Genomic DNA, 26,140 nt, shown 5'->3' with positions numbered 1-26,140 from the left:
GGTCATTGAGCACATCCAGGTGAACAAAGCCCCCAAGATGCGGCGCAGGACTTACAGAGTTCATGGTGGGATCAACCCATACATGAGCTCTCCCTGCCACACTGAGATGATCCTTACTGAAAAATCACAGTCTATAGGAATTAGCAAGTAAGGCAATTTGAATTTATTAGGGCAGTGCTTTTCAACAGTGACCCACAGTTATAAATTCATCATATAGAGCCATCTGGTTCACATATATGGATTTGTATGTAAATACATAGACACAGAGCAATAGAACAAAACTTCTTGAATTTACTTACTGTGTGAAATGCCCTCTGACATTTTCTATTCTGTTTTCCTTTTTTCTTTCTTTCCTGTCTCTCTTTCATACTTCCTCCTTCCCTCCCTCTTTCTTTTTTTGTTTTTGTTTTTTTGGCTGCACTGCGCGGCATGCAGGATCTTAGTTCCCCAACCAGGGGTTGAACCCGTGCCCCCTGCCGTAGAAGCGTGGAGCCCTAACCACTGGACTGCCAAGGAATTCTCCCCTCCCTCTTTTATGCTGGTCTTGACCCATCAAATCAATGTCATCATTTAGTAATGGGTCACGTGAAAACCCACAGTTCTAAACACACTGTGTCAGGAGTAAAGATTTTCAACCATCTCCATCCCTTTCTTTCTCCAAGTTTCTGATGTATGTTTATGTGGTTTCTTTCTTTCCTTTCTTTCTTCCTTTTTATTTATTTTAATTTTTTTTAAGTTTTCTTTTTTTTTAATATTAATTTATTTTATTTATTTATTTTTGGCTGCGTCAGGTCTTAGTTGCAGCACTCGGGATCTTTGTTGTGGTGCGCAGCCTCTCTACTTGTGGCACGAGGGCTCAGCTGCCCTGCGGCATGTGGGATCTTAATTTCCCAACCAGGGATTGAACCCGTATCCCCTGGATTGGAAGGCGGATTCGGTTTTTTGTTTTATAAATTTTTTTTTGAATTTTTGAATTTTATTTTATTTATGTTTTATACAGCAGGTTCTTATTAGTTATTCATTTTATACATATTAGTGTATATATGTCAATCCCAATATCCCAATTCACCCCACCACCACCACCACCCCCAGCCACTTTCCCCCCTTGGTGTCCATATGTTTGTTCTCTACATCTGTGTTTCTATTTCTGCCCTGCAAACCAGTTCATCTGTACCATTTTTCTAGGTTCCACATATATGCATTAATGTACGATATTTGTTTTTCCTCTTTCTGACTTAACTTCACTCTGTATGACAGTCTCTAGATCCATCCACGTTTCTACAAATGACCCAATTTCATTCCTTTTTACGGCTGAGTAATATTCCATTGCATATCTGTGCCACATCTTCTTTATCCATTCGTCTGTCGATGAGCACTTAGGTTGCTTCCATGACCTGGCTATTGTAAATAGAGCTGCAATGAACATTGTGGTACATGACTCTTTTTGAATTATGGTTTACTGAGGTATATGCCCAGTAGTGGGATTGCTAGGTCATATGGTAGTTCTATTTTTAGTTTTTTAAGGAACCTCCATACTGTTCTCCATAGTGGCTGTATCAATTTACATTCCCACCAACAGTGCAAGAGGGTTCCCTTTTCTCCACACCCTCTTCAGCATTTGTTGTTTGTAGATTTTCTGATGATGGCCATTCTGACTGGTGTGAGGTGATATCTCATTGTAGTTTTGATTTGCATTTCTCTAATGATTAGTGATGCTGAGCAGCTTTTCATGTGCTTCTTGGGGAAGGCAGATTCTTAACCACTGGACCACCAGGGAAGTCCTTCTTCCTTCCTTTTTAAAATTATCCTCTGCTTTCTGCCAGATAGCAGAACTACAGAACTGAACAGAGCTTGAAACCCCACCTTGAGCTCAGCTGTCCTTCCTGTACTCCTCCCAGCCCCAGTCTTTACAGCAAACAGACCTCTAAGAATGCCTTCCGTGAGTGACTTACGCTGCTGCCCTGTAGGAAAGTTCTTCTCTTATTTACTGGTTGAGAGTAATCTTTACAACTAGTTCAATAAAAGGCCCATAGTGTTGTCACTGCTGCAGCTTGGGAAGAGCGTTGTTTAATAATAATCATACTAAAACAGTAAATATTTATTAAGCACTTACTGATTCAGACATAGGCTCAGTGCTTCATATACATTATCTCATTAGGTCATCATAGCTACCCTGGTACCCAGAGACAGGTACCATGATATATCCCTGAGTTACACACAGGAAGCATGAAGCATGAAAGGTCATGCAGAGGACCTATCCGCTCCTTTATACCTCCCTACACTCATGTTATTCATTAAGCTAGTGGCCTCTCTGAACAGGTTCTTTTTCTTAAGCATATATTTGAGGGTGGTAGACACTTTACCCTGCTTAACAAACATTCAGTGAGCTCTTCTCTGTCCCAGGCACTTTGCAGGGCACTAGGGATGGACTCAGGAAGGACCTGGTCCCATCATGTAACCATTGTACAGTGTGATGAGGATGGGGATAGCTCAGGGAGGAGACCCCATGAGGGAGAGGGGCAGGTGGCAGGCTCGCCCCAGCCCAGCAGGCCCCTGGTCCTCTGCTCTTGGGAAGTTTTTTGGCGGGGTTGAGGGGTGGGGTAGGAGGGCCAGGGGCCTCTGACCCATCATCAGTTTATAAATTTATTTATTTTATTTATTTATTTTTGGCTGCATTGGGTCTTCATTGCTGCTTTCGGGCTTTCTCTAGTTGCGGCGAGCAGGGGTTACTCTTGATTGTGGTGCGTGGGCTTCTCATTGCGGTGGCTTCTCGTTGCAGAGCATGGGCTCTAGGCACGTGGGCTTCAGTAGTTGTGGCTCGGGGGCTCTAGAGCGCAGGCTCAGTAGTTGTGGCTCACGGGCTTAGTTGCTCCGCACCATGTGGGATCTTCCCAGATCAGGACTCGAACCCGTTCTCCCCTGCGTTGGCAGGCAGGTTCTTTAACCACTGAGCCACCAGGGAAGCCCCCATCATCAGTTTAGACAGACAAACCCTGAAGAAAGTATTGCCTACCTCGGTGGGATAATTGAAACACTTGAAAGAATTCCTTTATTTTCAGGGCCCTGAGAGAGTAAAGTAGCTGTTCTTCTGCATGGTTGTTGTCAACAGAGATGCAAGAGAAAGATTAACCTTTGTCTAATATGAGTCTGATGATTCCATTTTTTAAAAGAGAGGGTCCAGGAAGTAGTTCATCCATTTAACTAAACGACAACATGTGGGAGGTTCAGAAGGGTCAGAGTTTCACATGCTTACGTGGCCTTCGTATTGCTCACCTGCCGTTGTAACAGCAGCCCCCCTGAGAGTGTCTCTTCCCTACATTTTTTTAGGCTGCAAGAGAAAAGCACCACATGTACTGTGTTGTGCTGGCATTAGTTATCTGAATGCTTACAAATGACACTGAATCTGCCTGGATGAGATAAACTGAGGGCAGACCACCTGGCCCTGGCCACCCAGAGAGGTCCAACGGCTTGTTAGAAATGCAGAGCCTTGAATCAGAATCTGTATGCTAATTAGACCCCAGGCTGTTCATATGGATATTAGACTTTCAGAAGCACTGGGCTGGGACAGGTTATGCCAACCATATTCTTCCCCAGGTGGGGGAGCATCCTAAGGATGCACTTTGTCCTTGTCCATTTTCTAGTTGCCTGAGGCATGCGCATGTCTGTGGAAGCACATGCTTTGTGCTTCAACCCTGCCTGCTCCCCTGACACCCACAGGTGCTCACCAATTAGTTCTTCTGCTTAATTAGACCCTCAGAAATATATTCCAGTATGTTTTGGGGTCAAATTCAACATTTGTCAAAAATAAATTTATGACTGAAATATATAAACGACACATATTTAAAGCATACCATTTGATAAGTTTTGACCTGTATACCAATGAAACTATGCCACAATCAAGATGAGAAACATATCCATCACCTACTACCATGAACGTTTCCTTGTGCCCTTTTGCATCCTTCCCCCATCCCCAGGTAACAACTAATCTGCTTTCTGTCACTAAAGATGAGTTGGCATTTTCTAGAATTTTATATGAATGGAATCCTACAGGCCTCTTTCGTTTGACTGGCTTCTTTCACTCAGCTTAATTATTTTGAGATTCATCATGAGTATCATGTTTATCAGCTCTATTGCTGAGTAGCATTCTGCTGTATAACATAGTATATCTATATACTTGTTTAAAACTTGGGTTGTTTCCAGTTGGGGGCTATTTACAAACAGGGCTGCCATGAACATCTGCATGTAAGTCTTTGTATTATCATGTGCTTTCATTTTGCTTGGTAAATAAATACCTAGGAATGGAATACCTGGATCATATGGTCCCATATATATTTAACTTCTTAAAAAAATACCAACTGTTTTCTAAAGTGGTTATACCATTTTATATTCACCCCAGCAGCATGTGAGAGTTCCAGTTCCTTCACATCATCTCCGTCATTCAGTACTGTCTGTCTTTTTGATTACACCCATCCTAGTGGGGGTGATGTGGTATCTCAGTGTGGTTTTAATGTGCAGGTTACTAAGCATCTTTTTTTTTTTTTAATTAATTTATTTTTTGGCCACACTGTGGAACATGTGGGATCTTAGTTCCCCAAACAGGGATCGAACTCGTGCCCCCTGCAGTAGAAGTGTGGAGTCTTAATCACTGGACCACCATGGAAGTCCCACTAAGCATCTTTTTATGTGCTTTTTTGCCATTTATATGGCTTCTCCAAAGTGACTATTGAAGCTATTAATTGGGTTGTATGTCATTATTGAGTTTGAGTGTTCTTTATGTAATCTGGATTCAAGTCCTTTATCAGATAAATGATTTGCCTGTGTTTTCTTCCAGTCTGGGCTTGTTTGTCATCTTTTAAAGAAGTTTTAAATTTTGATGAAGTCCAGTTTATCAGTTTGTTCTCTTATGGATCATGCTTGTGGTATTGTATCTGAGAAATATTTGCCTAAAACAAGGTCATAAAGGATTGCTCTTATGCTTTCTTCTAGAAGTGTTAGAATTTTAAGTTCGTTTTTATTGTTACATCCATGATCCATTTTTAGTTAATTTTTTATATGATATATGTAGGATGAAACTTTTTTGCTTTTTTTTTTTTTACATATGTATATCCAATTTTTCTAGCATCATTTGTTGAAAAGATTCTCCTTTTTCTACTGAATTGACTTTGAACCTGTGTTGAAAATCACTTGTCCATATATATGTAAATAAGCCTCTTAAACTGTCCAGGGCCTGGCAGTAGGGAAAACCACGAAAGAAAGCTGAGGACTCTGGGATCCCAAATGGTCTGGGCAGTTGCCTTCTGGTATGAAGCTTGGGCTCAAGCTTTGGAGTCTTTAAGGGTATCTTCAGGACTTCCCTCGTGGTACAGTGGTTAAGAATCCGCCTGCCAATGCAGGGGACACAGGTTCGATCCCTGGTCTGGGGAGATCCCACATGCCATGGAGTAACTAAGCCCATGTGCCACAACTACTGAGCCCACGTGCCACAACTACTGAAGCCCACGCACCTAGAGCCTGTGCTCCGCAACAAGAGAAGCCCGAGCACTGCAACAAAGAGTAGCCCCCCGGGCTTCCCTGGTGGCGCAGTGGTTGAGAGTCTGCCTGCCGATGCAGGGGACACGGGTTCGTGCCCCGGTCCCGGAGGATCCCACATGCCGCGGAGCGGCTGGGCCCGTGAACCATGGCCGCTGGGCCTGCACGTCCGGAGCCTGTGCTCCGCAACGGGAGAGGCCACAGCAGTGAGAGGCCCGCGTACCACAAAAAAAAAAAAAAAAAAAAAGAGTAGCCCCCACTCACCACAACTAGAGAAAAGCCCGCGCAGAGCAACGAAGACCCAGTGCAGCCAAAAATAAATAAATTTATTTATTTAAAAAAAAAAAAAAAAAGGCTATCTTGAACTTGCCCTGGGAGTCCATCAAGAGTGGACCTGCAGAGTGTGCCAACCTTGGGAGAGTTGAGGAGATAACCCCTGAAATCATTTTTGGTAGGGCTTAATTCTCTCACTGTCCTCTACTGAGCAAGGCTGGAGAGTACATAGAAAGTACCTTTCTAGATGCATAGGAAAGGTGTTAATTCAGTACATGCAGTGGGTGCTTTAGGACATGGGGCTTAATACTCTTCTGCAATTCTGGTTGAGAAGGGCTGCCGGACCAAGAAGGGCTAGGAGACCGAGACTTAGGAAGCTGGGAGGCCTCATCACTTCACAGAATCCACAGTCGCCCAGGCTTGGGCGAGTTCTGGGCCTTTTCCAGTCTGAGATTAGATGTGACTCTAGGCAGTGGTAGAGTTGACAACAGACTGCCACTCTCTAGACCAGGGGTCCCCAACCCCTGGGCCGCGGACCGCTACCAGTCCGCGGCCTGTTAGGAATCGGGCCGCACAGCAGGAGGTGAGCGGCAGGTAAGCAAGCAAAGCTTCATCTGCCGCTCCCCATCACTCACATTACCACCTGAACCATCCCCCAGCCCACCGCCATCCGTGGAAAATTTGCCTTCCATGAAACCAGTCCCTGGTGCCAAAAAGGTTGGGGACCGCTGGACCCCAGTTCTTCCGTGCTCAACACCATGCATCTTGGGAGCTGTCCAGAGTGGAGACACCTACTCTCCTAGAGGCTGCAGACTGGACAACACACTGCTGCCTTCTGGAGCTGCCGTTGGCAGGAATCCTCCCTGTCTGAGAGCAGTCAGGGCAATAAGGTGGCCTGCCCAAGGCTAAACTGCCTCAGGGGCGCTTCCTGTGCCCGGGGTCTCTCTCCCATCCCTCGAGGACTCTTGCCCGGCCTTGCCAGGATATGTGTTTGGTCTCCTGCCAGGCCTTGTAGACAAGAAGTTCAGGGCTTGTGTCCTACAGGAATTAGAAGCTTTTGAGGTCCAGCCTGAGCCTCTCAGGAAGTAGGGAGAGCGAGCAAGTTTGGCGCTGGGATGCAGGTTTGTGTTCGTGGTGTGTTGTGTACGGGCAGCGTGATTCCCGGGCAAGGGAAACACTTTCTCACAGGCTCCTGCAATCGACCCCCTCTTTGTGTCTAGGGTAGTAAACCAGAACCCTCAGCTAACGCATTTCTTGTCTTCCAGGCGCTCCTGGCAGGCATGCGGAACCGAGAGAACAGCTCGCCCTGCCAGGGCAACGGGGAGCAGGCAGGCAGGGGCAAGAGCTCGGGCTCCGTGTGGCCGGGCGAGGAGGAGCCCAGCAACGATGTGACCACGCCCTCCTACAAGAAGCCTCTGTACGGCATCTCGCACAAGATCATGGAGAAGAAGAACCCTCCCACCGGAGACGCGCTTAACACGTTCGAGCCCTTCGAGAAGACGAATCTCAGGAACAGCCCCTCACCGCTGCGGCTCCTGAACGAGCCACAGAAGCGGGATGGCGGCGGCGCCGCGGCAGCCACCGACAGCGACCCCAACATCTACTTTCTCATCCAAAAGATGTTCTACATGCTCAACACGCTCTCCTCCAACATGTCGCAGCTGCACAGCAAGGTGGACCTGCTCTCCCTGGAGGTGAGCCGCATCAAGAAGCAGGTGAGCCCCACCGAGATGGTAGCCAAGTTCCAGCCGCCCCCCGAGTACCAGCTCACGGCAGCCGAACTCAAGCAGATCGTGGACCAGAGCCTGTCGGGCGGCGACCTGGCCTGCCGCCTGCTGGTGCAGCTCTTCCCTGAGCTCTTCAGCGACGTGGACTTCTCCCGGGGCTGCAGCGCCTGCGGCTTTGCGGCCAAGCGGAAGCTGGAGTCGCTGCACCTGCAGCTCATCCGCAACTACGTGGAGGTCTACTACCCATCGGTGAAGGACACGGCCGTGTGGCAGGCTGAGTGCCTGCCCCAGCTGAACGACTTCTTCAGCCGCTTCTGGGCCCAACGGGAAATGGAGGACAGCCAGCCTGGCGGCCAGGTCGCCGGCTTCTTCGAGGCCGAGCAGGTGGACGCCAGCCACTTCCTGGACAACAAAGACCAGGAGGAGGCCCTGTCCCTGGACCGGAGCAGTACCATCGCCTCGGACCACGTGGTGGACACGCAGGACCTAACTGAGTTCCTGGACGAAGCCTCGTCGCCAGGGGAGTTCGCGGTCTTCCTTCTGCACCGGCTCTTCCCCGAGCTCTTCGACCACCGGAAGCTGGGCGAGCAGTACAGCTGCTACGGGGACGGAGGCAAGCAGGAGCTGGACGCACAGAGGCTGCAGATCATCCGCAACTACACAGAGATCTACTTCCCCGACATGCAGGAGGAGGAGGCCTGGCTACAGCAGTGCGCCCAGCGCATCAACGACGAGCTGGAGGGCCTGGGGCTGGACGCGGGCAGCGAGGGTGAGCCCCCGCGGGACGACTGCTACGACTCTTCCAGCCTTCCCGATGACATCTCCGTGGTCAAGGTGGAAGACAGCTTCGAGGGCGAGCGGCCCGGCCGGCGGTCCAAGAAGATCTGGCTGGTGCCCATCGACTTCGACAAGCTGGAGATCCCGCAGCCTGACTTCGAGGTGCCTGGCGCCGACTGCCTGCTCAGCAAGGAGCAGCTGCGCAGCATCTATGAGAGCAGCCTGTCCATTGGCAACTTTGCCTCACGCCTGCTCGTGCACCTGTTCCCCGAGCTCTTTACCCACGAGAACCTGCGCAAGCAGTACAACTGCAGCGGCTCCCTGGGCAAGAAGCAGCTGGACCCATCCCGCATCAAGCTTATCCGCCACTACGTGCAGCTGCTCTACCCGCGGGCCAAGAATGACCGCGTCTGGACACTGGAGTTCGTGGGCAAACTGGACGAGCGCTGCCGGCGCCGAGACACAGAGCAGAGGCGCTCCTACCAGCAGCAGCGCAAGGTCCATGTGCCGGGCCCGGAGTGCAGGGACCTGGCCAGCTATGCAATCAACCCCGAGCGGTTCCGGGAGGAATTTGAGGGGCCCCCGCTGCCCCCCGAAAGGAGCAGCAAGGACTTCTGCAAGATCCCCCTGGACGAGCTGGTGGTGCCCTCGCCCGACTTCCCGGTGCCTTCGCCGTACCTGCTGTCAGACAAGGAGGTGCGTGAGATCGTGCAGCAGAGCCTCTCTGTGGGCAACTTCGCCGCCCGGCTGCTCGTCAGGCTCTTCCCCGAACTCTTCACCGCCGAGAACCTACGGCTGCAGTACAACCACTCCGGGGCGTGCAACAAGAAGCAGCTGGACCCCACGCGGCTGAGGCTCATCCGCCACTACGTGGAGGCGGTGTACCCGGTGGAGAAGATGGAGGAGGTGTGGCACTATGAATGTATCCCCAGCATCGACGAACGGTGCCGCCGCCCCAACAGGAAGAAATGCGACATCCTGAAGAAAGCCAAGAAGGTGGAGAAGTGATGGGCACCGCGGGCACTGAGCGTTCTGCTGGAGCCCGCGACGTGTCCACAGCCACGCACCTTATGTCGGCGGGGAGTGGCCTGCTGCCTTTGCACACGTGACCGCCCCTCGCATGTGGCCTCTTGTACTTACGACTTTGGTCCTTTGTTCCTGGTGGTGCAGCCAGAGTCTGGGGAGGGCCAACCTGTGATAGCAGAGAGGCCTCAGGAGTCAGGGTTCCCTCTCCTTGGCAGTGCCCTCCCAGTCCCCTCACAATTTGAAATGCAAATCGAGCAACCCTCTTGGTCCTCTTCCCTTGTTTTACATCTTCCACTTTTATCAATTTTTTTTAACTTAAAAAGAAACCCTTTTTAAGAAAATCACTGGGCTCTGTGGAGGCCATTTTACTTAGAAAAAAATCTTTTACATATTTGAGATGAAGTACTGTAAGATGACTTCAGTTGCTGGGAATTTTTTTTTAAAGACGGTTTCAGATAAATGAAATTTTTAGAAGTGCCATCTTCATGCGTGATGGCTAATAGCTTCACGTGGCACAGAGATGGATTTTACTGACCTTGTCTTTTACATCGGATTTTGGAAGAGTCAGGATGCCTCTTGGATGGCGGTGGAGGGGATGGAATTAGTGCGATGTCTTTCTGACCATGGTCAGTCACCTCCTCCCTCCCACTGTGGTGCCGAGGAAGGGGCTTAGGGGGCGGCCTGGCCTGGCCTGGCCTGGCCCACATTGCTGCGCCGGTAGAATGTTGTGCTCACTCTGTAGACGAGAACACTGGATGATGATGATGATGATGATGATGATGATGATGATGATGATGATGATGATATGAATGTAGAGAGACGTGGAAACACGTCCACAATGTCTTCATTTGAGCTGTGTCCTCCCACTGCCCCCTTTCCTCTCTAGCAAGGATGCTGTTGGAGGGGCAAACACATTACCTTGGAAGAGTGTGTGTGGGTATTTGGCTTCTTGTTTGATTTAAGGATGGGCCCCTTTGGGCTCACCAAGAACTGTTTACTTTCCCATGTGTGTATTTGTACAAAACAAAACCCGGGTTCTGGGAGCTGTATGGTGACTTCACCACACCTCAGTGTCAGCTCCTCCAGTCAGTACACATCCTTGTTCCTCAGGGCGGGCCCAAGCCTTGGGCTCTCTTGGGGATACCTGGTATTGGAAGGACACAGGCCATCTCAAATGGGGCTCCCATATCCCTTCCCAGGGTCCACTCAGAGCTTTCCCCCGGGCCCTCAGAAGGTCCTGCTGTCCTACACCTGGCTGGTCCCTTGGCCTCGGGATGAGACACCTCTTTTCTCTCCCCTGGTTGGGAAGGTCACATTGCTCCAGGCCAGCGGCATGCTCTCCAGGATTCCAACCTGGAGGAAACTCCCCAACAGGTAAAGTCCTTAATATAAAAACAATACTTTTATTACCTACCTGACTGTGGGGGCCAGTGCCTAAGAGGGAAAGGAAACAGTCTAACCCAAACACAGTACATCATACCAGAAAGCTAGAAAATGAATCACACAGGGTAGTCCTAAAACCCTTGTGGAATGTTACAGATTTAATAATCTAATGGCTTAATATTTTGCTACCTTAAAATGAAATAATAGAAACAATCTATGACTTTTCTTCATACAGATAAGGACTTCAGTTTCAGTGGCTGTATGACAGAATTTTGTCTGCACCCAGCGGGCAGTTTTTTTTTTAATATGACAAGATTCTGAGCAGTGTAAAGTTGCTGATCTAACTTTAGTAAATTTGCTTTTAAATGTCATTTATAGATTATTTCTATTGAAACTGCGGACCTAAATTATTGCAATTTAGAAATGCACAGGGACTTAATAAATGACTGTCTCCCCGCGCACCCACATGTGCACACACACATTTCTTAGTAGAAAACTGAAGTGAGAGGAAGGGGACCGACATGAATAACAAGCTCAACCTCTTTGTGCCTGGAGAGGAGGAGGACTGGAGCAGCCAGAGACTCACTTCCCCCTCTCCTGGGCCTTTCTCTATGCCTTAGTCTCTCCAGCACATAAATGCATGCCTGCGCGCGCGCACACACCCAAAGACGGCGGTGGCACTCTCTCACTCACCAGCCCTGTGGGCGGGAGGGTGCCATGGAATTTGTTCTGGTCTCTAGGATATATCCAAGAGGATTCCAAGCCATGTGAAAATTGCCCTGCTTTCTAGAGGGTGGAATGTGACCCTGCAACTTCAGAAGCACAATCATTTAATAATTAAAAAAAAAAAAATCATCCTACCTACCCACGATAGAGACATCAACAGGTTCTAGGAATGAACTATGTCTCTTTAGAACCTAAAGCATGTTCAATTTTTGGAAACCGTGTTTTGGTGGTTTCCTTAATACCTTTCCTTGTAGGGCTTCTTCCCCCCAAATCTTAAGAGTCCCTTCCAGTGAAGAGAGGTGGACACACTCTGTGAGCTGTTTTTTGTTTCTCTGGACTGACTCATCAGGAACCGCCTGTGGGTCCCGTGTCTGTCTGTGTGGTGTCCTCAGAGCTCCTGCCATACAGGGGGGCTCCAGGGGCAGTTTTTTTACACGAAGCAATAGAAGTACAAAATACTAAATTTTTTTCAAATTTTAATATTTTCCATAAAATCTGTCGGCAAAACCCCTTCTCCCTCCGCATCTAAATTCTTTGATTTTTACTTGTTTGCTTTTTTTGGAATTTCCCCCCCCTCATGTCCAGAGGACTAAAGAAGTAGCACAGATACATTCTGATGTTGAGTAAAATAGCAAGTCACAGTAGGCGGTAGTGTCCCTTGTTTTCCTCTGTTAGTAAGTTTTAAAAGAATGTATGAAGATATAGTCATGAATGTACTAAGTGTTCTAATCCTGCTTCAGTTCACTTTGGCTGTGTCTACATGACAACACACGTTTGACAGGGAATAAAGTCGTGTCCAGTGTCATGGGTGTTAGTGTGCCCCTTCCCCCTTCAGTGTCGGCTCCAAACCTTCCTTTCTTTTTAAGTTTGGGGGGAGGGGCACCACCTCAGCAGCAATCATCAACCAACCAATGGGATCTACGTAGTGGTGAATGGATTAGCTGTTTAAATGCTAAGAGTCACTGGCCTACCCTACCACAGCATGGCCACTCGGGTTCCTGCAGAGATGGCCTCAGTTTCCACCTTTGCCCCCAAATGTTTACTTCTTGCCTGATTGAGGAGGAGGGTCTCGAGACCCCGGATTGGAGGCCACTGGGCTCTTACCCTTCCTCGCTGTGTAGATGGGTGACATGGAGTGGGCACGGGATGGGGGCCGAGGGGCTGCGACGGTCACGTGGAGATACGTGCCTCTTGTAGATCCAGCCTTAATGTTCTTCTGACATCCTAGTGACAACAGACCCTGCACAAAGTGGATATCAGAATTAATACTGTGAGGAGACAAAATGAGTATAGTTTTACCAAAGATAATGAAATATCGCATAATGTCTGCATTTTACCATTGATTTGAGTGCATCCTTAGAAAACTGAATGTAACAAAAACCCAGGACATTTTTGGAAATTGTATGCTCTCTAGCAACTTTGTGTGAATTTTTATACAAGCACTGTTTTATGAATTATATAAAATGTTATAAAAATAGAAAATATATGGTCTCGTAACATTTTCTTAAGGCAGAGGTCTCTCGGAATGTCTGGGTCTGTCTGTCTTTGCGTGCGGCCTCCCCCCTCCCCCCTCGTCCCCGGGGAGGGCGCGGGCACCCGGGGCACCTCGGCCTCTCGGACTTACGCGCTCTGGGTATCGGGGTGCAGTTTGTCACAGCCGAGTGAGAGACGTCTCCACACAAACCGCTTCCTGGCCATGCAGTAGGGGCGCGGCTGACTGCCCCCCTTTCCTGGTCGGGTGCCAGACCCGCCCTGCTGCTAAAGTAGCAGAGCTTCAGTTCACTCTTTTTTTCCACTTTGGATTAAATGAGATTTTGTTCCTCAAAGCTAACGTATTATTAACTGTATTTAACGTATGATTAATACGTTAATTATAACGTATTATTAATAATTATTAATATTATTATTAACAAAAGGGTTCATTTTTTTTGCTCGCCTCTTTGGTGAATTATAAATCATTAAATAAGATTTCACAGTGAAAATAAGGTCTCAAGCTATCAGAGCAACACTATTTTGGACCCAGGGTTCGCGCGGTCTAGAGTAAGGCGTGGCCTGCGATTGGAGCCCGCCGCCTCCAGGGCGTGAGCGCTCAGCCCTGAGTCCTGACACCTGTGCCGTAAGCCTCGCGCAGGTCAGGGCTGGTCGGGGCTGGAGCCTCAGACATTTACTCCGTGAGCAGGTTTAAGCAAGACTTGAAGGAAGACTAAATTCTTTAGGTCCGTTCTGGCTGTGGGTATCTTTGTTTTCGACCAAAAGAAAAGAAAAAAGTCCCTTTCCTCAGCTGCCGCGAAGGTGCTCCGTGCTTCCGAGGAAGCGGAGGCCGCACGGGGGTGAGGCCCGCCCTTCAGCCGCGCCTGGCGCCGCGCCTGGCGCCGCGCCCGGCACCCCGCCGCCCAGCGCTCGCCCGCGCCACGGCCTCGGTCTCCGAGCTCGCCTGCATCGACTCGGCCCCCGGTCTGCACGGCGAGTGACGTGACGGCCACGGAGGGTAAGATCAATGCCCTCATTAAAGCAGCCCGCGTAAATGTCGAGCCTTTCTGGCCAGGCTTGTTTGCCGAGGCTCTGGCCAGTGTCAACCTCAGGAGCCTCATCTGCAAGGCCGGGGGGAGGGGGGGCAGGCGAACCGGCCCAGCAGGAGAAGCAGGCGGTCCTGCCCACTCCAGCGCCGCTGCCCCAGCTGAGGAGAAGAAAGCAGAAGCAAAGAAAGAAGCATCTGAGGAGTCTGATGGTGACACAGGCTTTTTTTGTTTTTTTTGACTAAACGTAACACATTCAACAAAAAGCTGAACTGTTAAAAAAAAAAAGCTGAACTCTGCTTCTGTTGGTCTTGCCAAAAAAAAAAAAATCAGAGAATTTCAGTATATGTGGTTTCACTTGTAAAAGCAGTTCTCATAAATAAGAGCGCCACACCAAATTATCCTGAAGATTGGAACGGTGAGATGCAATGGACTCTTTAAGAGAGCTTCCAGAGAAATCTAAAATCCTTCGGCCAGTGGTGGGAACGAACATTCATTGCCTGCTTGCTATGACGGCAGTGTTGGGCGTACCTGGCATTCATTGAGTATATACAACAGTGCCGAGGCACACTGCTAAGAGCTGCACCTGGATCACGGCTTGCGATCATCTCGGAAGCCCTGTGACGTAAGTTCCCTAATTAAGCCGGTTGAGACAAGAAAGCTAAGGCCCTGAAGGGTATGTGTGTTATCTCATTTAATTCTCATAAAAACTCAGTGTCTTGGGCAATGCCATTATCTCCGTTTTGTGGTGAGGAAGCAGAAAGAAGGTTTACTGGCTAAATTCACACAGCTGGCAAACTTCAGTGCCAGGATTTGAACCCAAGTTTGTCTCGTTCCGCCGTACCATCTCAGAAACTAAACACCCCCGAGCCACACACAATACACAGAGATTCAGAGCCGAAACCAGTTACAAGTCAGTGGTGTCCTGTCACCCACATTCTCTAAGCCCCAGTTTGTCTGATCTTAGATATGGGAGTGCCGGTTCTCAAACTGCCCTGGGTGAAATAATTGTGGCAATTGTGGACAGCCATGTTCTGGTAAGAGTACATTTTTTGAGATGGTGAAAGTAACTGCCATGGATCAGATCCCTTAGGGGCAGAGCCTGAGACGAGGATTCTTGTGCAATTGATTGAGGACCTGCTCCCAGGAGATGGGACGCACGACAGGCCCAGGGAAGGCTGTGAGCAAGAGTGTGGTCTCCTCTGCAGTCCGGCCTCACTGCCAGCCACTGGGAGGCCCTAGAACATGAATTGTTTGGCAGAATTAGTACCAGGTGCAGCAAAGGGGCCAATTGGTCGGTGAGGTCTTCTCCAGGGAAAGGGGTAGCTGGCCTGGCAGGGTGGCTCCCTTTGCCAAGGGCAGTGTTCCAGAAGGGCCATTGTGAATGGTTAGCTGGCTCTCAGCAGCGAGGGCATGGGTGCGCTGGAAAGGGAATCTGGGTGGGACTCCATCAGCATCCACTAAGGGGCAGAACCACCAGAGGGCACGTTACCCCAGAGGTTCTGATTCTGTCGGACTGGGGTGGTGCCTAAGCATTTGCATTTCTAAAGAGTTCCCAGGTCATACTGGTGCTATGTCCACAGGCTGCAGAACCACTGCATGACAGTGACTTCGAAAAATACACTGTGTACATCTCGGAAACTGAAGGCTTAGCACTTTCCTGATGAGTAGAAATAGATCTGAGCTGAAATAAGTGGTTTCCTGTTGTGTTCAAATAAAACTGACCTTTTTTAAAATTACAAATTATAAGTTTATTAATGAGGAGTACTTAATACTGTGAAACAGATGGACTGGTCCTTGTTGGAGTTGTCAGGGAAAACTTCCCCGGGCTTCCCTGGTGGCGCAGTGGTTGAGAGTCCGCCTGCCGATGCAGGGGACACGGGTCCGTGCCCCGGTCCGGGAAGATCCCACATGCCGCGGAGCGCCTGGGCCCGTGAGCCATGGCCGCTGAGCCTGCGCATCCGGAGCCTGTGCTCCGTGACGGGAGAGGCCACAGCAGTGACAGGCCTGCGTACCGCAAAAAAAACCAAAAAACAAAAAACAAAAAACTTCCCCAAGGAAATGGATGACTAGCCTAGATTTGAAAATGAGGAATTAATTAGGTGAAAAGTTCAGCATGCAAACAAGCTTTGGGGTACAAGAAGAACCCCTTAGGAAACAATAAAAGGAAGCCAATAGGGCTGGAACTAGAGGAGGAGGAGGAGTTTCGTGAACCTGCAGAATTAGTCCAGGGCTGGATGACTTTGTTTTCACCAAATTGTCCTTGGATCCGTTCGAAAAGAAGAAACCCTTCACCTGTTCTAAGTAGGGAGGGGAATATTCTGTTCTGATACAGTCATGTTGAACTCTGCCTTCTCAGTCCAGTAAGGCTGCCTTCCTCTGCTGGTGTTCTAGTCACCTTGCCATCCTGACTTCTTCTTAACTAGTGATAAACTAAATCTTAGCTTTCGGGTCAGGGGGAAGAGGCAGGTTTACAAATGCTTCAGCATCAGGGCTTAGGGTCACTGGCCAAATGTGGTAGCTTTTGCCAGAACATTTCTGCAGGGGGAGGCCTGTCCATTGCTTTTATTTTAAGGAGCAGGAATTTGTTCTTCTAGAGTGTGTAGTCCAGATGGTGAACTGTGTCCTTGACAGAGGTTGAGAACATGGAATGCCACAGTTTTTCCTTCCAGAGTCTTCTGCGGTGTGGCAGCTGTGTATTCAGAAGTGACGGTGGGGCCTTAAATTATAGGGAGTTGTGTTTTTCAGAAGAGCTCCCAGTCTCTAAGCTCCTGCAAGGGGTCAGGAATGTGCTAGGGATGTGACATACGTTAGTTCATTTTTTCCTCACGGAAACCCTGTGGGATAAATATTGGTACTCCCCGTCTTCCAGATGGGGATGCTTTCAGAGGTTAAGTAACTTGATCAAGGTCACAATGCTAGCAGAGCTGGGAGCCCCTAATGATGGCCAGGCTGACTCCCCAGTTTGTGCTCTTGATTTCCACGCTGCCGCTTATGTAGCTGTGTGGACTAAATCTGTTCGTCTGTCTGCCTGGTGGTTCCCGGCTGTTTAACTTGGGGTTTTGCTGACTGTCCACAGTTGCTGCTGAGCTTCTGGATCCACCCCAGTCAGAGTATCTGACTCAGGAAACCTCTCAGTGCCACAGGAAATAGAACAAGGAATGCATTAAGAATCATCTCTGCCTCTAAAGTAAGTTCGTTCATTTAGCAAAAATATTTGTAACCTCTACTATCTCCTGGGCACCGTTTCATGACTCTAGCAAGCCTTGTTCGTTGGTAGGTACGAAGCCTGTTTGAGCTTGGAGAGAAGGTTCTGATGGTAAACAGTACAAAACATGATGCCTCTTGCCTTCGGTTGATTTTCAAGATGCATGTGGGTATAAGCAGGCTGAGGACATCGGCTCTGCCCGGGTGCAGACAGCTGAGGCCGTGGCAGGAGGACAGGGCCAGGCTTTGGTCTGAGGCACACCTGCCGGAGTACAGGTTCCTGACTCTCCTCTCACAGGCTGAAACACAGTTGCTAAGTATCCTGCTATTTCTGACATGAGGTATTAAACCCAAGTCTCCCCATTGTATCTGACCAGCTGATGTCTCAGTGCAGGCACAGTACCAGGCATGACAAGGCATATCCTTCAGCATATGGTGATGGCTGCCTTGTCTTCAGATAATTAATACAGATTGCCTGAGTCCAAAGAATTGGAGGCTATTATTGTAGCCTCACCTTTGATTTATCTATCTCAGAATCAAGAGTTAAGGGATTTCCCCTACAATCATAAAGAAAATTCCCTACACATTCTGTGGGGAAGTATCTAATATAAGTAACCCCTATGAGTGGGACTCCAGAAATGGGCTTTACCAGTCCAGACTTCTAAACAGAAATTGCCCATTTTAGATACTTGCTATTCTACTCTGACTGCAATCAGTCTTTGGGCCTTCACTTGTCTGGCCTGGGGAAGTTTCCTACAACTTTAAGGATAAAGTCCCAGGATCGAAGGTCCATTGGATACAGTTGACATCTCTACAAGGGAATCAAGAAGTGCATCGTGAGTGATCCATGTCCTCAGGATCTAGCAAAGTTGTTGACTTTCACCATCCGTCTTTTGATATACCTGGTCTGTTAACTAATAACGAACAAAGAAATCTTAAAACAAGAAAGGGCTATCAAGCGTGTCTTTGAGAGGACGGACAGGAGAGTGGCAGTCTCAGAAAGCTGTGTCCAACTTTAGAGCACTCAGAGAAATGCCAAGCACAGACTGGTTGTAGCAGCTACCAAAAGGCAGAAGCATAGGCTATGGAGAGAACTTACGAAGAGTGTATGTCAAACTAACTATATCTCTTTATACTCATAATTAGACTGGCAAAAATTAGAAAGCTGGGTCATGCCAGGGGCTGGGTGAGGCTTTGAGTCTATAGGTACTTTGGGTATTGCTGGTGGGATGGCAGCCTGGTGCAGCCATCCTGGAGAGTAAGCAGCACTGTGTTTTTTGTGGTGAGGGGAGTTGGGTGGGAGAATGTCACTGGGAGAGTGGGTGGGCAAAATGTGGTGGATGTACTTCAGTATTTATTATGCAGCAGTGAGAAGCAACGGATTAGATGTGCCTAGAGTGCCATGGATGGGCTTAGTGAAGAAAGTAAGATACAAAATGAAATATATAGTAATGTCATTTATGAAATTTAAAATATATTTTATTTATAATAAATATAATAATTATAATATATAAATAATTTATAATATGTGCACAGAACAACATTTTATAAGAATGCATACCAACAAAAAGATACACATTAAACACATTAGAATGATTAGCTAAAGTAAGGGAGGAAGACATGTGGAACTATGTAAGAACAAGAAAAGAGAAAAGAGGGCTTCCCTGGTGGCGCAGTGGTTGAGAGTCCGCCTGCCGATGCAGGGGACGCGGGTTCGTGCCCCGGTCCGGGAGGATCCCACATGCCGCGGAGCGGCTGGGCCTGTGAGCCACGGCCGCTGAGCCTGCGCGTCCGGAGCCTGTGCTCCGCAACGGGAGAGGCCACAACAGTGAGAGGCCCACGTACCACAAAAAAAAAAAAAAAAAAGAAAGAAAAGAGAAAAGAGAACTTGAAAGAAGAACTTGGAGGGTGGGTACTGGTGCCCCTGCATCTCCCAGTGGAAACTCTTGTGGGTGCACCTCCCCATTCCACCCAGGGGTGTGCTGGTAAATGTGTGACAACTGGCTCTCCAAGGGAAAAATCCATTCTGGTGCACGGTGCTTGCTGATTTCCAAGGTGAAAATCCTCCTACCATGGCTCATCTTAAGCCACCCATATGACTCGAAACCATTTGGGAGATGCTCACATTCTGCTCTATGGAGTCTGCTCGATGGAGTTTCTAATTTCTCAAGATGGTCAGTAAGCCAACTGATAATCCTGGCAGTAACTTTTTTTTTTTTAATTTTAATTTTATTGGAGTGTAGTTGATTTACAATGTTGTGTTAGTTTCAGGTGTACAGCAAAGTGATTGTTATACATATACATATATTCACTCTTTTTTATATTCTTTTCTAAGTTATCCCAGAATATTCAGTAGAGTTCCCTGTGCTATACAGTAGGTCCTTGTTGGTTATCTATCTAATTCTGACAGTGACTTTTTGAAAGCCAAAATACATATGACCAAGATAAGGCAGGACTTCCGTAGAGTGTCTCTTTACTTGCCTCGTGCACATTGCACACCCTTTAAGAAAGTTCATAGAACATACACCACCTCTCCAAAGGAAATCTGTTTTGTTTTTAGTTTCTTGAAAAATGGTAGTTTCTATTCCCTCAATCATTATTGACCAAATAAACCATGACCTAAGAATTTTCCCCCAAATGTCTACTTTTCTCCCCCAAATGCTAAAAAAAAAATGAAATTATTGTCTAGCTGTCTATATAATTTTCCATGGAAGATGGTAAATGCTATCTGGCAGAGAAATGCAATTAGCATCACATTGCCCAGGGGAGAGCTATTTCTTTGAAGGGATTAACCATTACTGGTAAAAGGATTGTATAGGCCTCTATGGCAGCAGTTCCCAACTTTTTGGCACCAGGGACTGGTTTCATGGAAGACAAATTTTCCACAGCCAGAGGGGTGGGTGTTGGGTTCATGTGGCAATGCGAGCTATGGGGAGTGATGGGGAGCGGCAGATGAAGTTTCACTTGTTCACCCACCACTTACCTCCTACTGTGCGGCCCAGTTCCTAACAGGCCGCAGACTGGTACCAGTCCGCGGCCCAGGGGTTGGGGACCCCTGCTCTACAAAAATAGTCATAACTTTAAATTGTTCATCCTTAAAAAACTGCAAACATACACTAGAAGCATTTTCAGACTTTCCTGGGAAAGCCAGACATTTATTATTTTTTTAATTGAAGTATAGTTGATTTACAATATTGTGTTAGTTTCAGGTATACAGCAAAGTGATTCATATATATATATATATATATATATATATATATATATACCCACACATATATATATGTATACTTTTTTCAGATTCTTTTCCATTATATAAGATACTGCATGTATTTCCCTGTGCTACGCAGTAAATCCTTATTGTTTATCTATTTTATGTATAGTAGATTGTATCTGTTAATCCCATACTCCGAATTTGCCCCTCGTCTCCTTTTTTTTTTTTAATTAATTTATTTACTTATTTATTTTTGGCTGCTTTGGGTCTTCATTGCTGTGCGCAGGCTTTCTTTAGTTGTGGCCAGCTGGGGCTACTGTTCGTTGCAGTGTGCGGGCTTCTCATTGCAGTGGCTTCTCTTGTTGCGGAGCATGGGCTCTAGGTGCACGGGCTTCAGTAGTTGTAGTGCCAGGGCTCAGTAGTTGTGGCACACGGGCTTAGTTGCTCCGTGGCATGTGGGATCTTCCCGGACCAGGGCTTGAACCCCTGCATTGGCAGGCGGATTCTTAACCACTGCGCCACCAGGGAAGTCCCCCTCCTCTCCTTTGGTAACCATAAATTTGTTTTCTATGTCTGTGAGTCTGTTTCTGTTTTGTAAATAAGTTCATTTGTATTATTTTTTAGATTCCACATATAAGTGATATCATATTTGTCTTTCTCTGACTTACTTCACTTAGTATGATAATCTCTATGTCCATCCATGTTGCTGCAAATGGCAATATTTCATTCTTTTTTTATGGCTGAATCGTACTCCATTGTATATATATACCACTTCTTCTTTATCCATTCATCTGTCGATGGGCACTTGGGTTGTTTCCATGTCTTAGCTATCGTAAATAGTGCTGCAGTAAACATTGGGGTGCATGCGTCTTTTCAAACATTGGGGTGCATGCATCTTTTCTCTGGATATATGCCCAGGAGTGGGATTGCTGGATCATATGGCAACTCTATTATTAGTTTTTTGAGGAAGCTCCATACCGTTTTCCATAGTGGCTGCACCAACTTACATTCCCACACCAACAGTGCAGGTGGGTTCCCTTTTATCCGCACCCTCTCCAGCATTTATTGTTTATGGGCTTTTTTTTTAAAGAATATATTTTATTCTTTATTTATTGGCTGCATTGGATCTTTGTTGCTGTGTGCAGGCTTCCTCTAGTTGCGACGAGTGGGAGCTACTCTTCATCGCAGTGCACGGGCTTCTCATTGTGGTGACTTCTGTTGTTGCGGGGCATGGGCTCTAGGCGCACGGGCTTCAGTAGTTGTGGCACACGGGCTTAGCTGCTCCGTGGCATGTGGGATCTTCCCAGACCAGGGCTCGAACCCATGTGCTCTGCATTGGCAGGAGGATTCTTAACCACTGTGCCACCAGGGAAGCCCTGTTTATGGACTTTTTAATGATGGCCATTCTGACCTGTATGAGGTGGTCCATCACTGTAGTTTTGGTTCGCATTTCTATAATAATTAGCGATGTTGAGCATCTTTTCATGTGCCTGTTGGCCATTTGTACGTCTTCTTTGGAGAAATGTCTATTTAGGTCTGCTCATTTTTTGATTGCATTGTTTGGTTTTTGTTATTGAGTTGGATGAGCTGTTAGTATATTTTGGAAATTAAGCCCTTGTTGGTCACATCATTTACAAATATTTTCTCCCAGTCTGTAGGTTGTCTTTTCCTTTTTTGTTTATGGCTTCCTTTGTTGTGCAAAAGCTTATAAGTCCGGGGACTTCCCGGACTTCCCTGGTGGCGCAGTGGTTAAGAATCTGCCTGCCAATGCAGGGGACACGGGTTCGAACCCTGGTCCGGGAAGATTCCACATGCGCCACAACTACTGAGCCTGCGCTCTAGAGCCCACATGCCACAACTACTGAAGCCCACGTGCCTGGAGCCCATGCTCCACAACAAGAGAAGCCACCGCAATAGGAAGCCCACGCACCGCATCAAAGAGTAGCCCCTACTCTGTGCAACTAGAGAAAGCCTGCACGCAGCAACAAAGACCCAATGCAGCCAAAAATAAATTAATTAATTAAAAACAAAAGTTTGGGGGCTTCCCTGGTGGTCCAGTGGCTAAGACTCCACGCTCCCAATGCAGAGGGCCTGGGTTCGATCCTTGGTCAGGGAAATAGATCCCACATGCTGCAACTAAGAGATTGCATGCTGCAACTAAAAGATCCTGCATGCCACAACTGAAGATTCTGCATGCTGCAGCTAAAGATCCTGCACGCCTCAACGAAGATCCCACATGCAGCAGCAAAGAGCCAGCACAGCCAAATAAATAAATATTTTTTTAAAAAACCCTTATAAGTTTGATTAGGCCCCATTTGTTTATTTTTGCTTTTATTTCTTTTTTTACAAATAGATTTTATTTATTTATTTATTGGCTGCATTGGGCCTTCCGTGGCTGTGCATGGGCTTTCTCTAGTTGCCAAGGGCTTCTCATTGCAGTGGCTTCTTTTATTGCGGAGCACAGGTTCCAGGCGCACAGGCTTCACTAGTTGTGGCACACGGGCTTAGTTGCTTCGCGGCATGTGGGATCTTCCCGGACCAGGGCTCGAACCCATGTCCCCTGCATTGGCAGGCGGATTATTAACCACTGTGCCACCAGGGAAGCCCCTGGTTTTACTTCTATAGCCTTGGTAAACTGACCTAAGAAAACGTTGGTATGACTTAATGTCAGAGAATGTTTTACCTATGTTCCCTTCTAGGAGTTTTATGGTGTCATGTCTTATATTTAAGTCTTTAAGCCATTCTGAGTTTATTTTTGTGTATGGTGTGATGGTGTGTCCTAACTTTATTGATTTACATGCAGCTATCCAACTTTCCCAACACCACTTGCCAAAGAGACTGTCTTTTCCCCATTGTATATTCTTGCCTCTTTTGTTGAAGATTGACCATAAGCATGTGTTTATTTCTAGACTCTCTATTCTGTACATTGATCTATATGCGTTTTTGTGCCAATACCACACTGTTTTGATTACTGTAAGTTTGTAGTACTGTCTGAAGTAAGGATTATGCCTTCAGCTTCATTCTTTTTCCTCAGGGTTGCTTTTGTGGTTCTACATAAATTTTAGGATTATTTGTCCTAGTTCTGTGAAAAATGTCATGGTAATTTGATATGGATCGCATTAAATCTGTAGATTGCTTTGGGTAGTATGGCCATTTTAACAATATTAATTTAACAATATTAATCGTTCCAAGAACATGGGATATCTTTTCATTTCCTTGAATCATCTTCAATTTCCTTTACCAATGTTTTATAGTTCTCAGCATATAAGTCTTTTATCTCTTTGGTTAGGTTTATTCCCAGGTATTTGTGGGGTTTTTGTTTTTTTTAATTTTATTTATCTTTGGCTGCGTTGGGTCTTCACTGCTGTGTGCAGGCTTTCTCTAGTTGCAGCAAGCGGGGGCTACTCTTTGTTGTGGTGCACGGGCTTCTCACCGTGGTGGCCTCTCTTGCTGCGGAGCACAGGCTCTAGGTACGCAGGCTTCAGTAGTTGTGGCTCGCGGGCTCTAGAGCGCAGGCTCAGGAGTTGTGGCTCACAGGCTTAGGTGCTCCGCAGCATGTGGGATCTTCCCGGACCAGGGCTCGAACCCGTGTCCCCTGCATTGGCAGGTGGATTCTTAACTACTGCGCCACCAGGGAAGCCCCTAGGTATTTTGTTTTTGTGTTTTTCTTTTGAAGTGATTTTAAACGAGATTTTTATTTATTTTTTTAACTTTCTGATATTTCATTGTTAGTGTAAAGGAATGCAACAGGTTTCTGTATATTAGTCTTGTATCCTGCTCTCTTGTTGAATTCATTTATCAGTTCTAATAGTTTTTGTGTGAAGTCTCAGGGTATTCTATATAGAGTATCATGTCATCTGCGTATAATAACAGTTTTACCTCTTCCCTTCCGATTTGGATTTGGATATCTTTTCTTTTTTGTCTGATTGCTGTGAAAGCCAGACCTATTGAAAGAAAAAATTCTTGTCACCCCATTAGAGCAGGGCATCTCAGCCTCAGTACCACTGACATTTAAGGTCTGATCATTCTTTGTTGTGGGGACTGTGTGTACACTGTAGGATGTTTAGCAGCATCACCTGTCTCTACCCATTTGACACCCATCCCACCCCCTCAGTTGTGACAGACAAAAATATCTCCAGACATTGCCAGATGTCCCCATGGGGGTAAAATCATGCCAGGTTGAGAAGCACTGAATTAGAAACATCCAGATCTTTTCATTTTTTCATCATGTTGGTCACATGTTCACTGAGGAGGCCTTGCCAGGACGGCATTATACAGCAGCTATCACAGAGTGAGCTGCAAGGGTTCCATAAACCTTTATGAGTTGCTTTTGTTTCTGCTGTTTCATAAATATGTCCCAAATCCCCTGTGCTGTAGACAACTATGAGAGATCAGTTTTTGCCATGTGGTATGACCAAACCAACGTTCTCCACCATCAGACGTCTTTTTGCTTATTTTGATTCTTAACAACAGAGCAGCCTGTACAATGGGTCAAATCCCACCAGCTAAGCTGAGGTACTTACTTACCAGCAGAGCTTCCAACAGCCTTTCGAATGGGCCTTCCTGCTTCCTACCTACTATCAACTCATCTTGCCTCACAAACCACAGTTCAACCCTTTCGGATACTCAGCTCAGCGAAGTACGGAAATTAGTATCCCCATCCCCTCCTGACCAGTGAAGAAGCTGAAGCTCAGAGAGGTTAAGGCCAGGATATAGCCAAGGTAACCGAACTTGCTAAGGGCAAGACAGAGCCCGAAAACTAGGACCCCTGGCATACGTCACTAGGTCATGCTGCCCCTCTCCATGCAAGACGTATGTGGCTTTCTATTACTTTCCAAAGAGCAATCAAGAGCAGGGAGGGAGAGAAGGTGGGAGGGAAGGAGAGACAGAAAGGCACAGAGGGGTGAAGAAAATGAGAAAAAGCATCACCATTACTATAATCTCCTAAATTAAAACTCATAATTAACTCATGTTGAAATTAATTATACTATTTTCACTGATGTAAAAGCCTAATTAACAAGTGGTAAAATAGAAAAATTCCTTCTGTTACACGGCACAGTATATATTATTGCTTCCTGAGAGCTTATTTAAGCTTTCAGATAAAAATCAATTTTCCTGAGTCCTCTGAAATCTAAGCTGGTAAGACTTCCAGACTCATGTGACCAAACATCTCACTGCTTTGGGCTACAGAAGTTTCCCTTCTCTATCAGTTAACCTGAATTCTCAAGAATTCCCGGAGGACAAATAAAAAGACGCAGACATAGTCAGTCTTTATGACACAACACAGTCTAACAAGTCTGTTTGAGCCAACCCTTCCACTGCTAGCACACTGCTCCTGGGATCTACAAACCAATTTATTTGTGCAGGTGCCCTTTTCTTAGATGATGTGTATTATGTGTGTGTCCTTTCTATTACTACTCTATTTCTTTAGTCCCTTTTCTAACATTTTCTTGAGAATTAGAATAATTAGTCTCTGATTCTTTATTCTCTTTACTGATAAAATCTGTGTATTTTCTACTTTCACCTGAAAAGTAAACCATCGCTTAAACCAGGGAGGGTCATCACATTCTTTCTGTAAGTCAATGTAAATATTTTACGCTTTGTGGGCTACATAAGGTCTCTGTCATATGTTCCTTTCTCTTTTTTTAAAACAACCCTTTAAAAATGTAAAAGCCATTCCTAACTTGCATGCCATACAAAAGGCCTCCAGCTGCCTTAGTCTATCAACCCCATGCCCTAAACAGTTCATTTTAAATGGGCCCTAA

General features: G+C 46.8%; 1 protein-coding gene and 1 pseudogene across 2 annotated transcripts in view; both read left to right on the top strand.

Annotated features, from left to right (window-relative positions):
• The window catches only part of BEND3 (BEN domain containing 3), a 35,591-nt gene extending 22,713 nt beyond the window's left edge, over nucleotides 1-12,878 (top strand). The window contains exon 4 of the mRNA XM_081250900.1: nucleotides 7,068-12,878. Within this exon, the coding sequence (XP_081107026.1) occupies nucleotides 7,068-9,314 (2,247 nt within the window). The 3' untranslated portion in view covers nucleotides 9,315-12,878. The remainder of the gene's footprint in view (nucleotides 1-7,067) is intronic.
• An 88-nt stretch (nucleotides 12,879-12,966) lies between these two features.
• On the top strand, nucleotides 12,967-14,202 carry LOC308625883 (annotated as a pseudogene). Its single transcript has 2 exons — nucleotides 12,967-13,102; nucleotides 13,698-14,202. The product of its transcript is annotated as an uncharacterized misc_RNA (transcript).
• Nucleotides 14,203-26,140: the final 11,938 nt, after the last annotated feature.

The sequence above is a fragment of the Mesoplodon bidens genome, assembly GCF_964165515.1.
Source record: "Mesoplodon bidens genome assembly, chromosome: 12".
NCBI classification, from domain to species: Eukaryota; Metazoa; Chordata; class Mammalia; order Artiodactyla; family Ziphiidae; genus Mesoplodon; species Mesoplodon bidens.
Note: the sequence above shows the minus strand (reverse complement) of the source record. Positions and strands in the feature narration are given on the sequence as shown.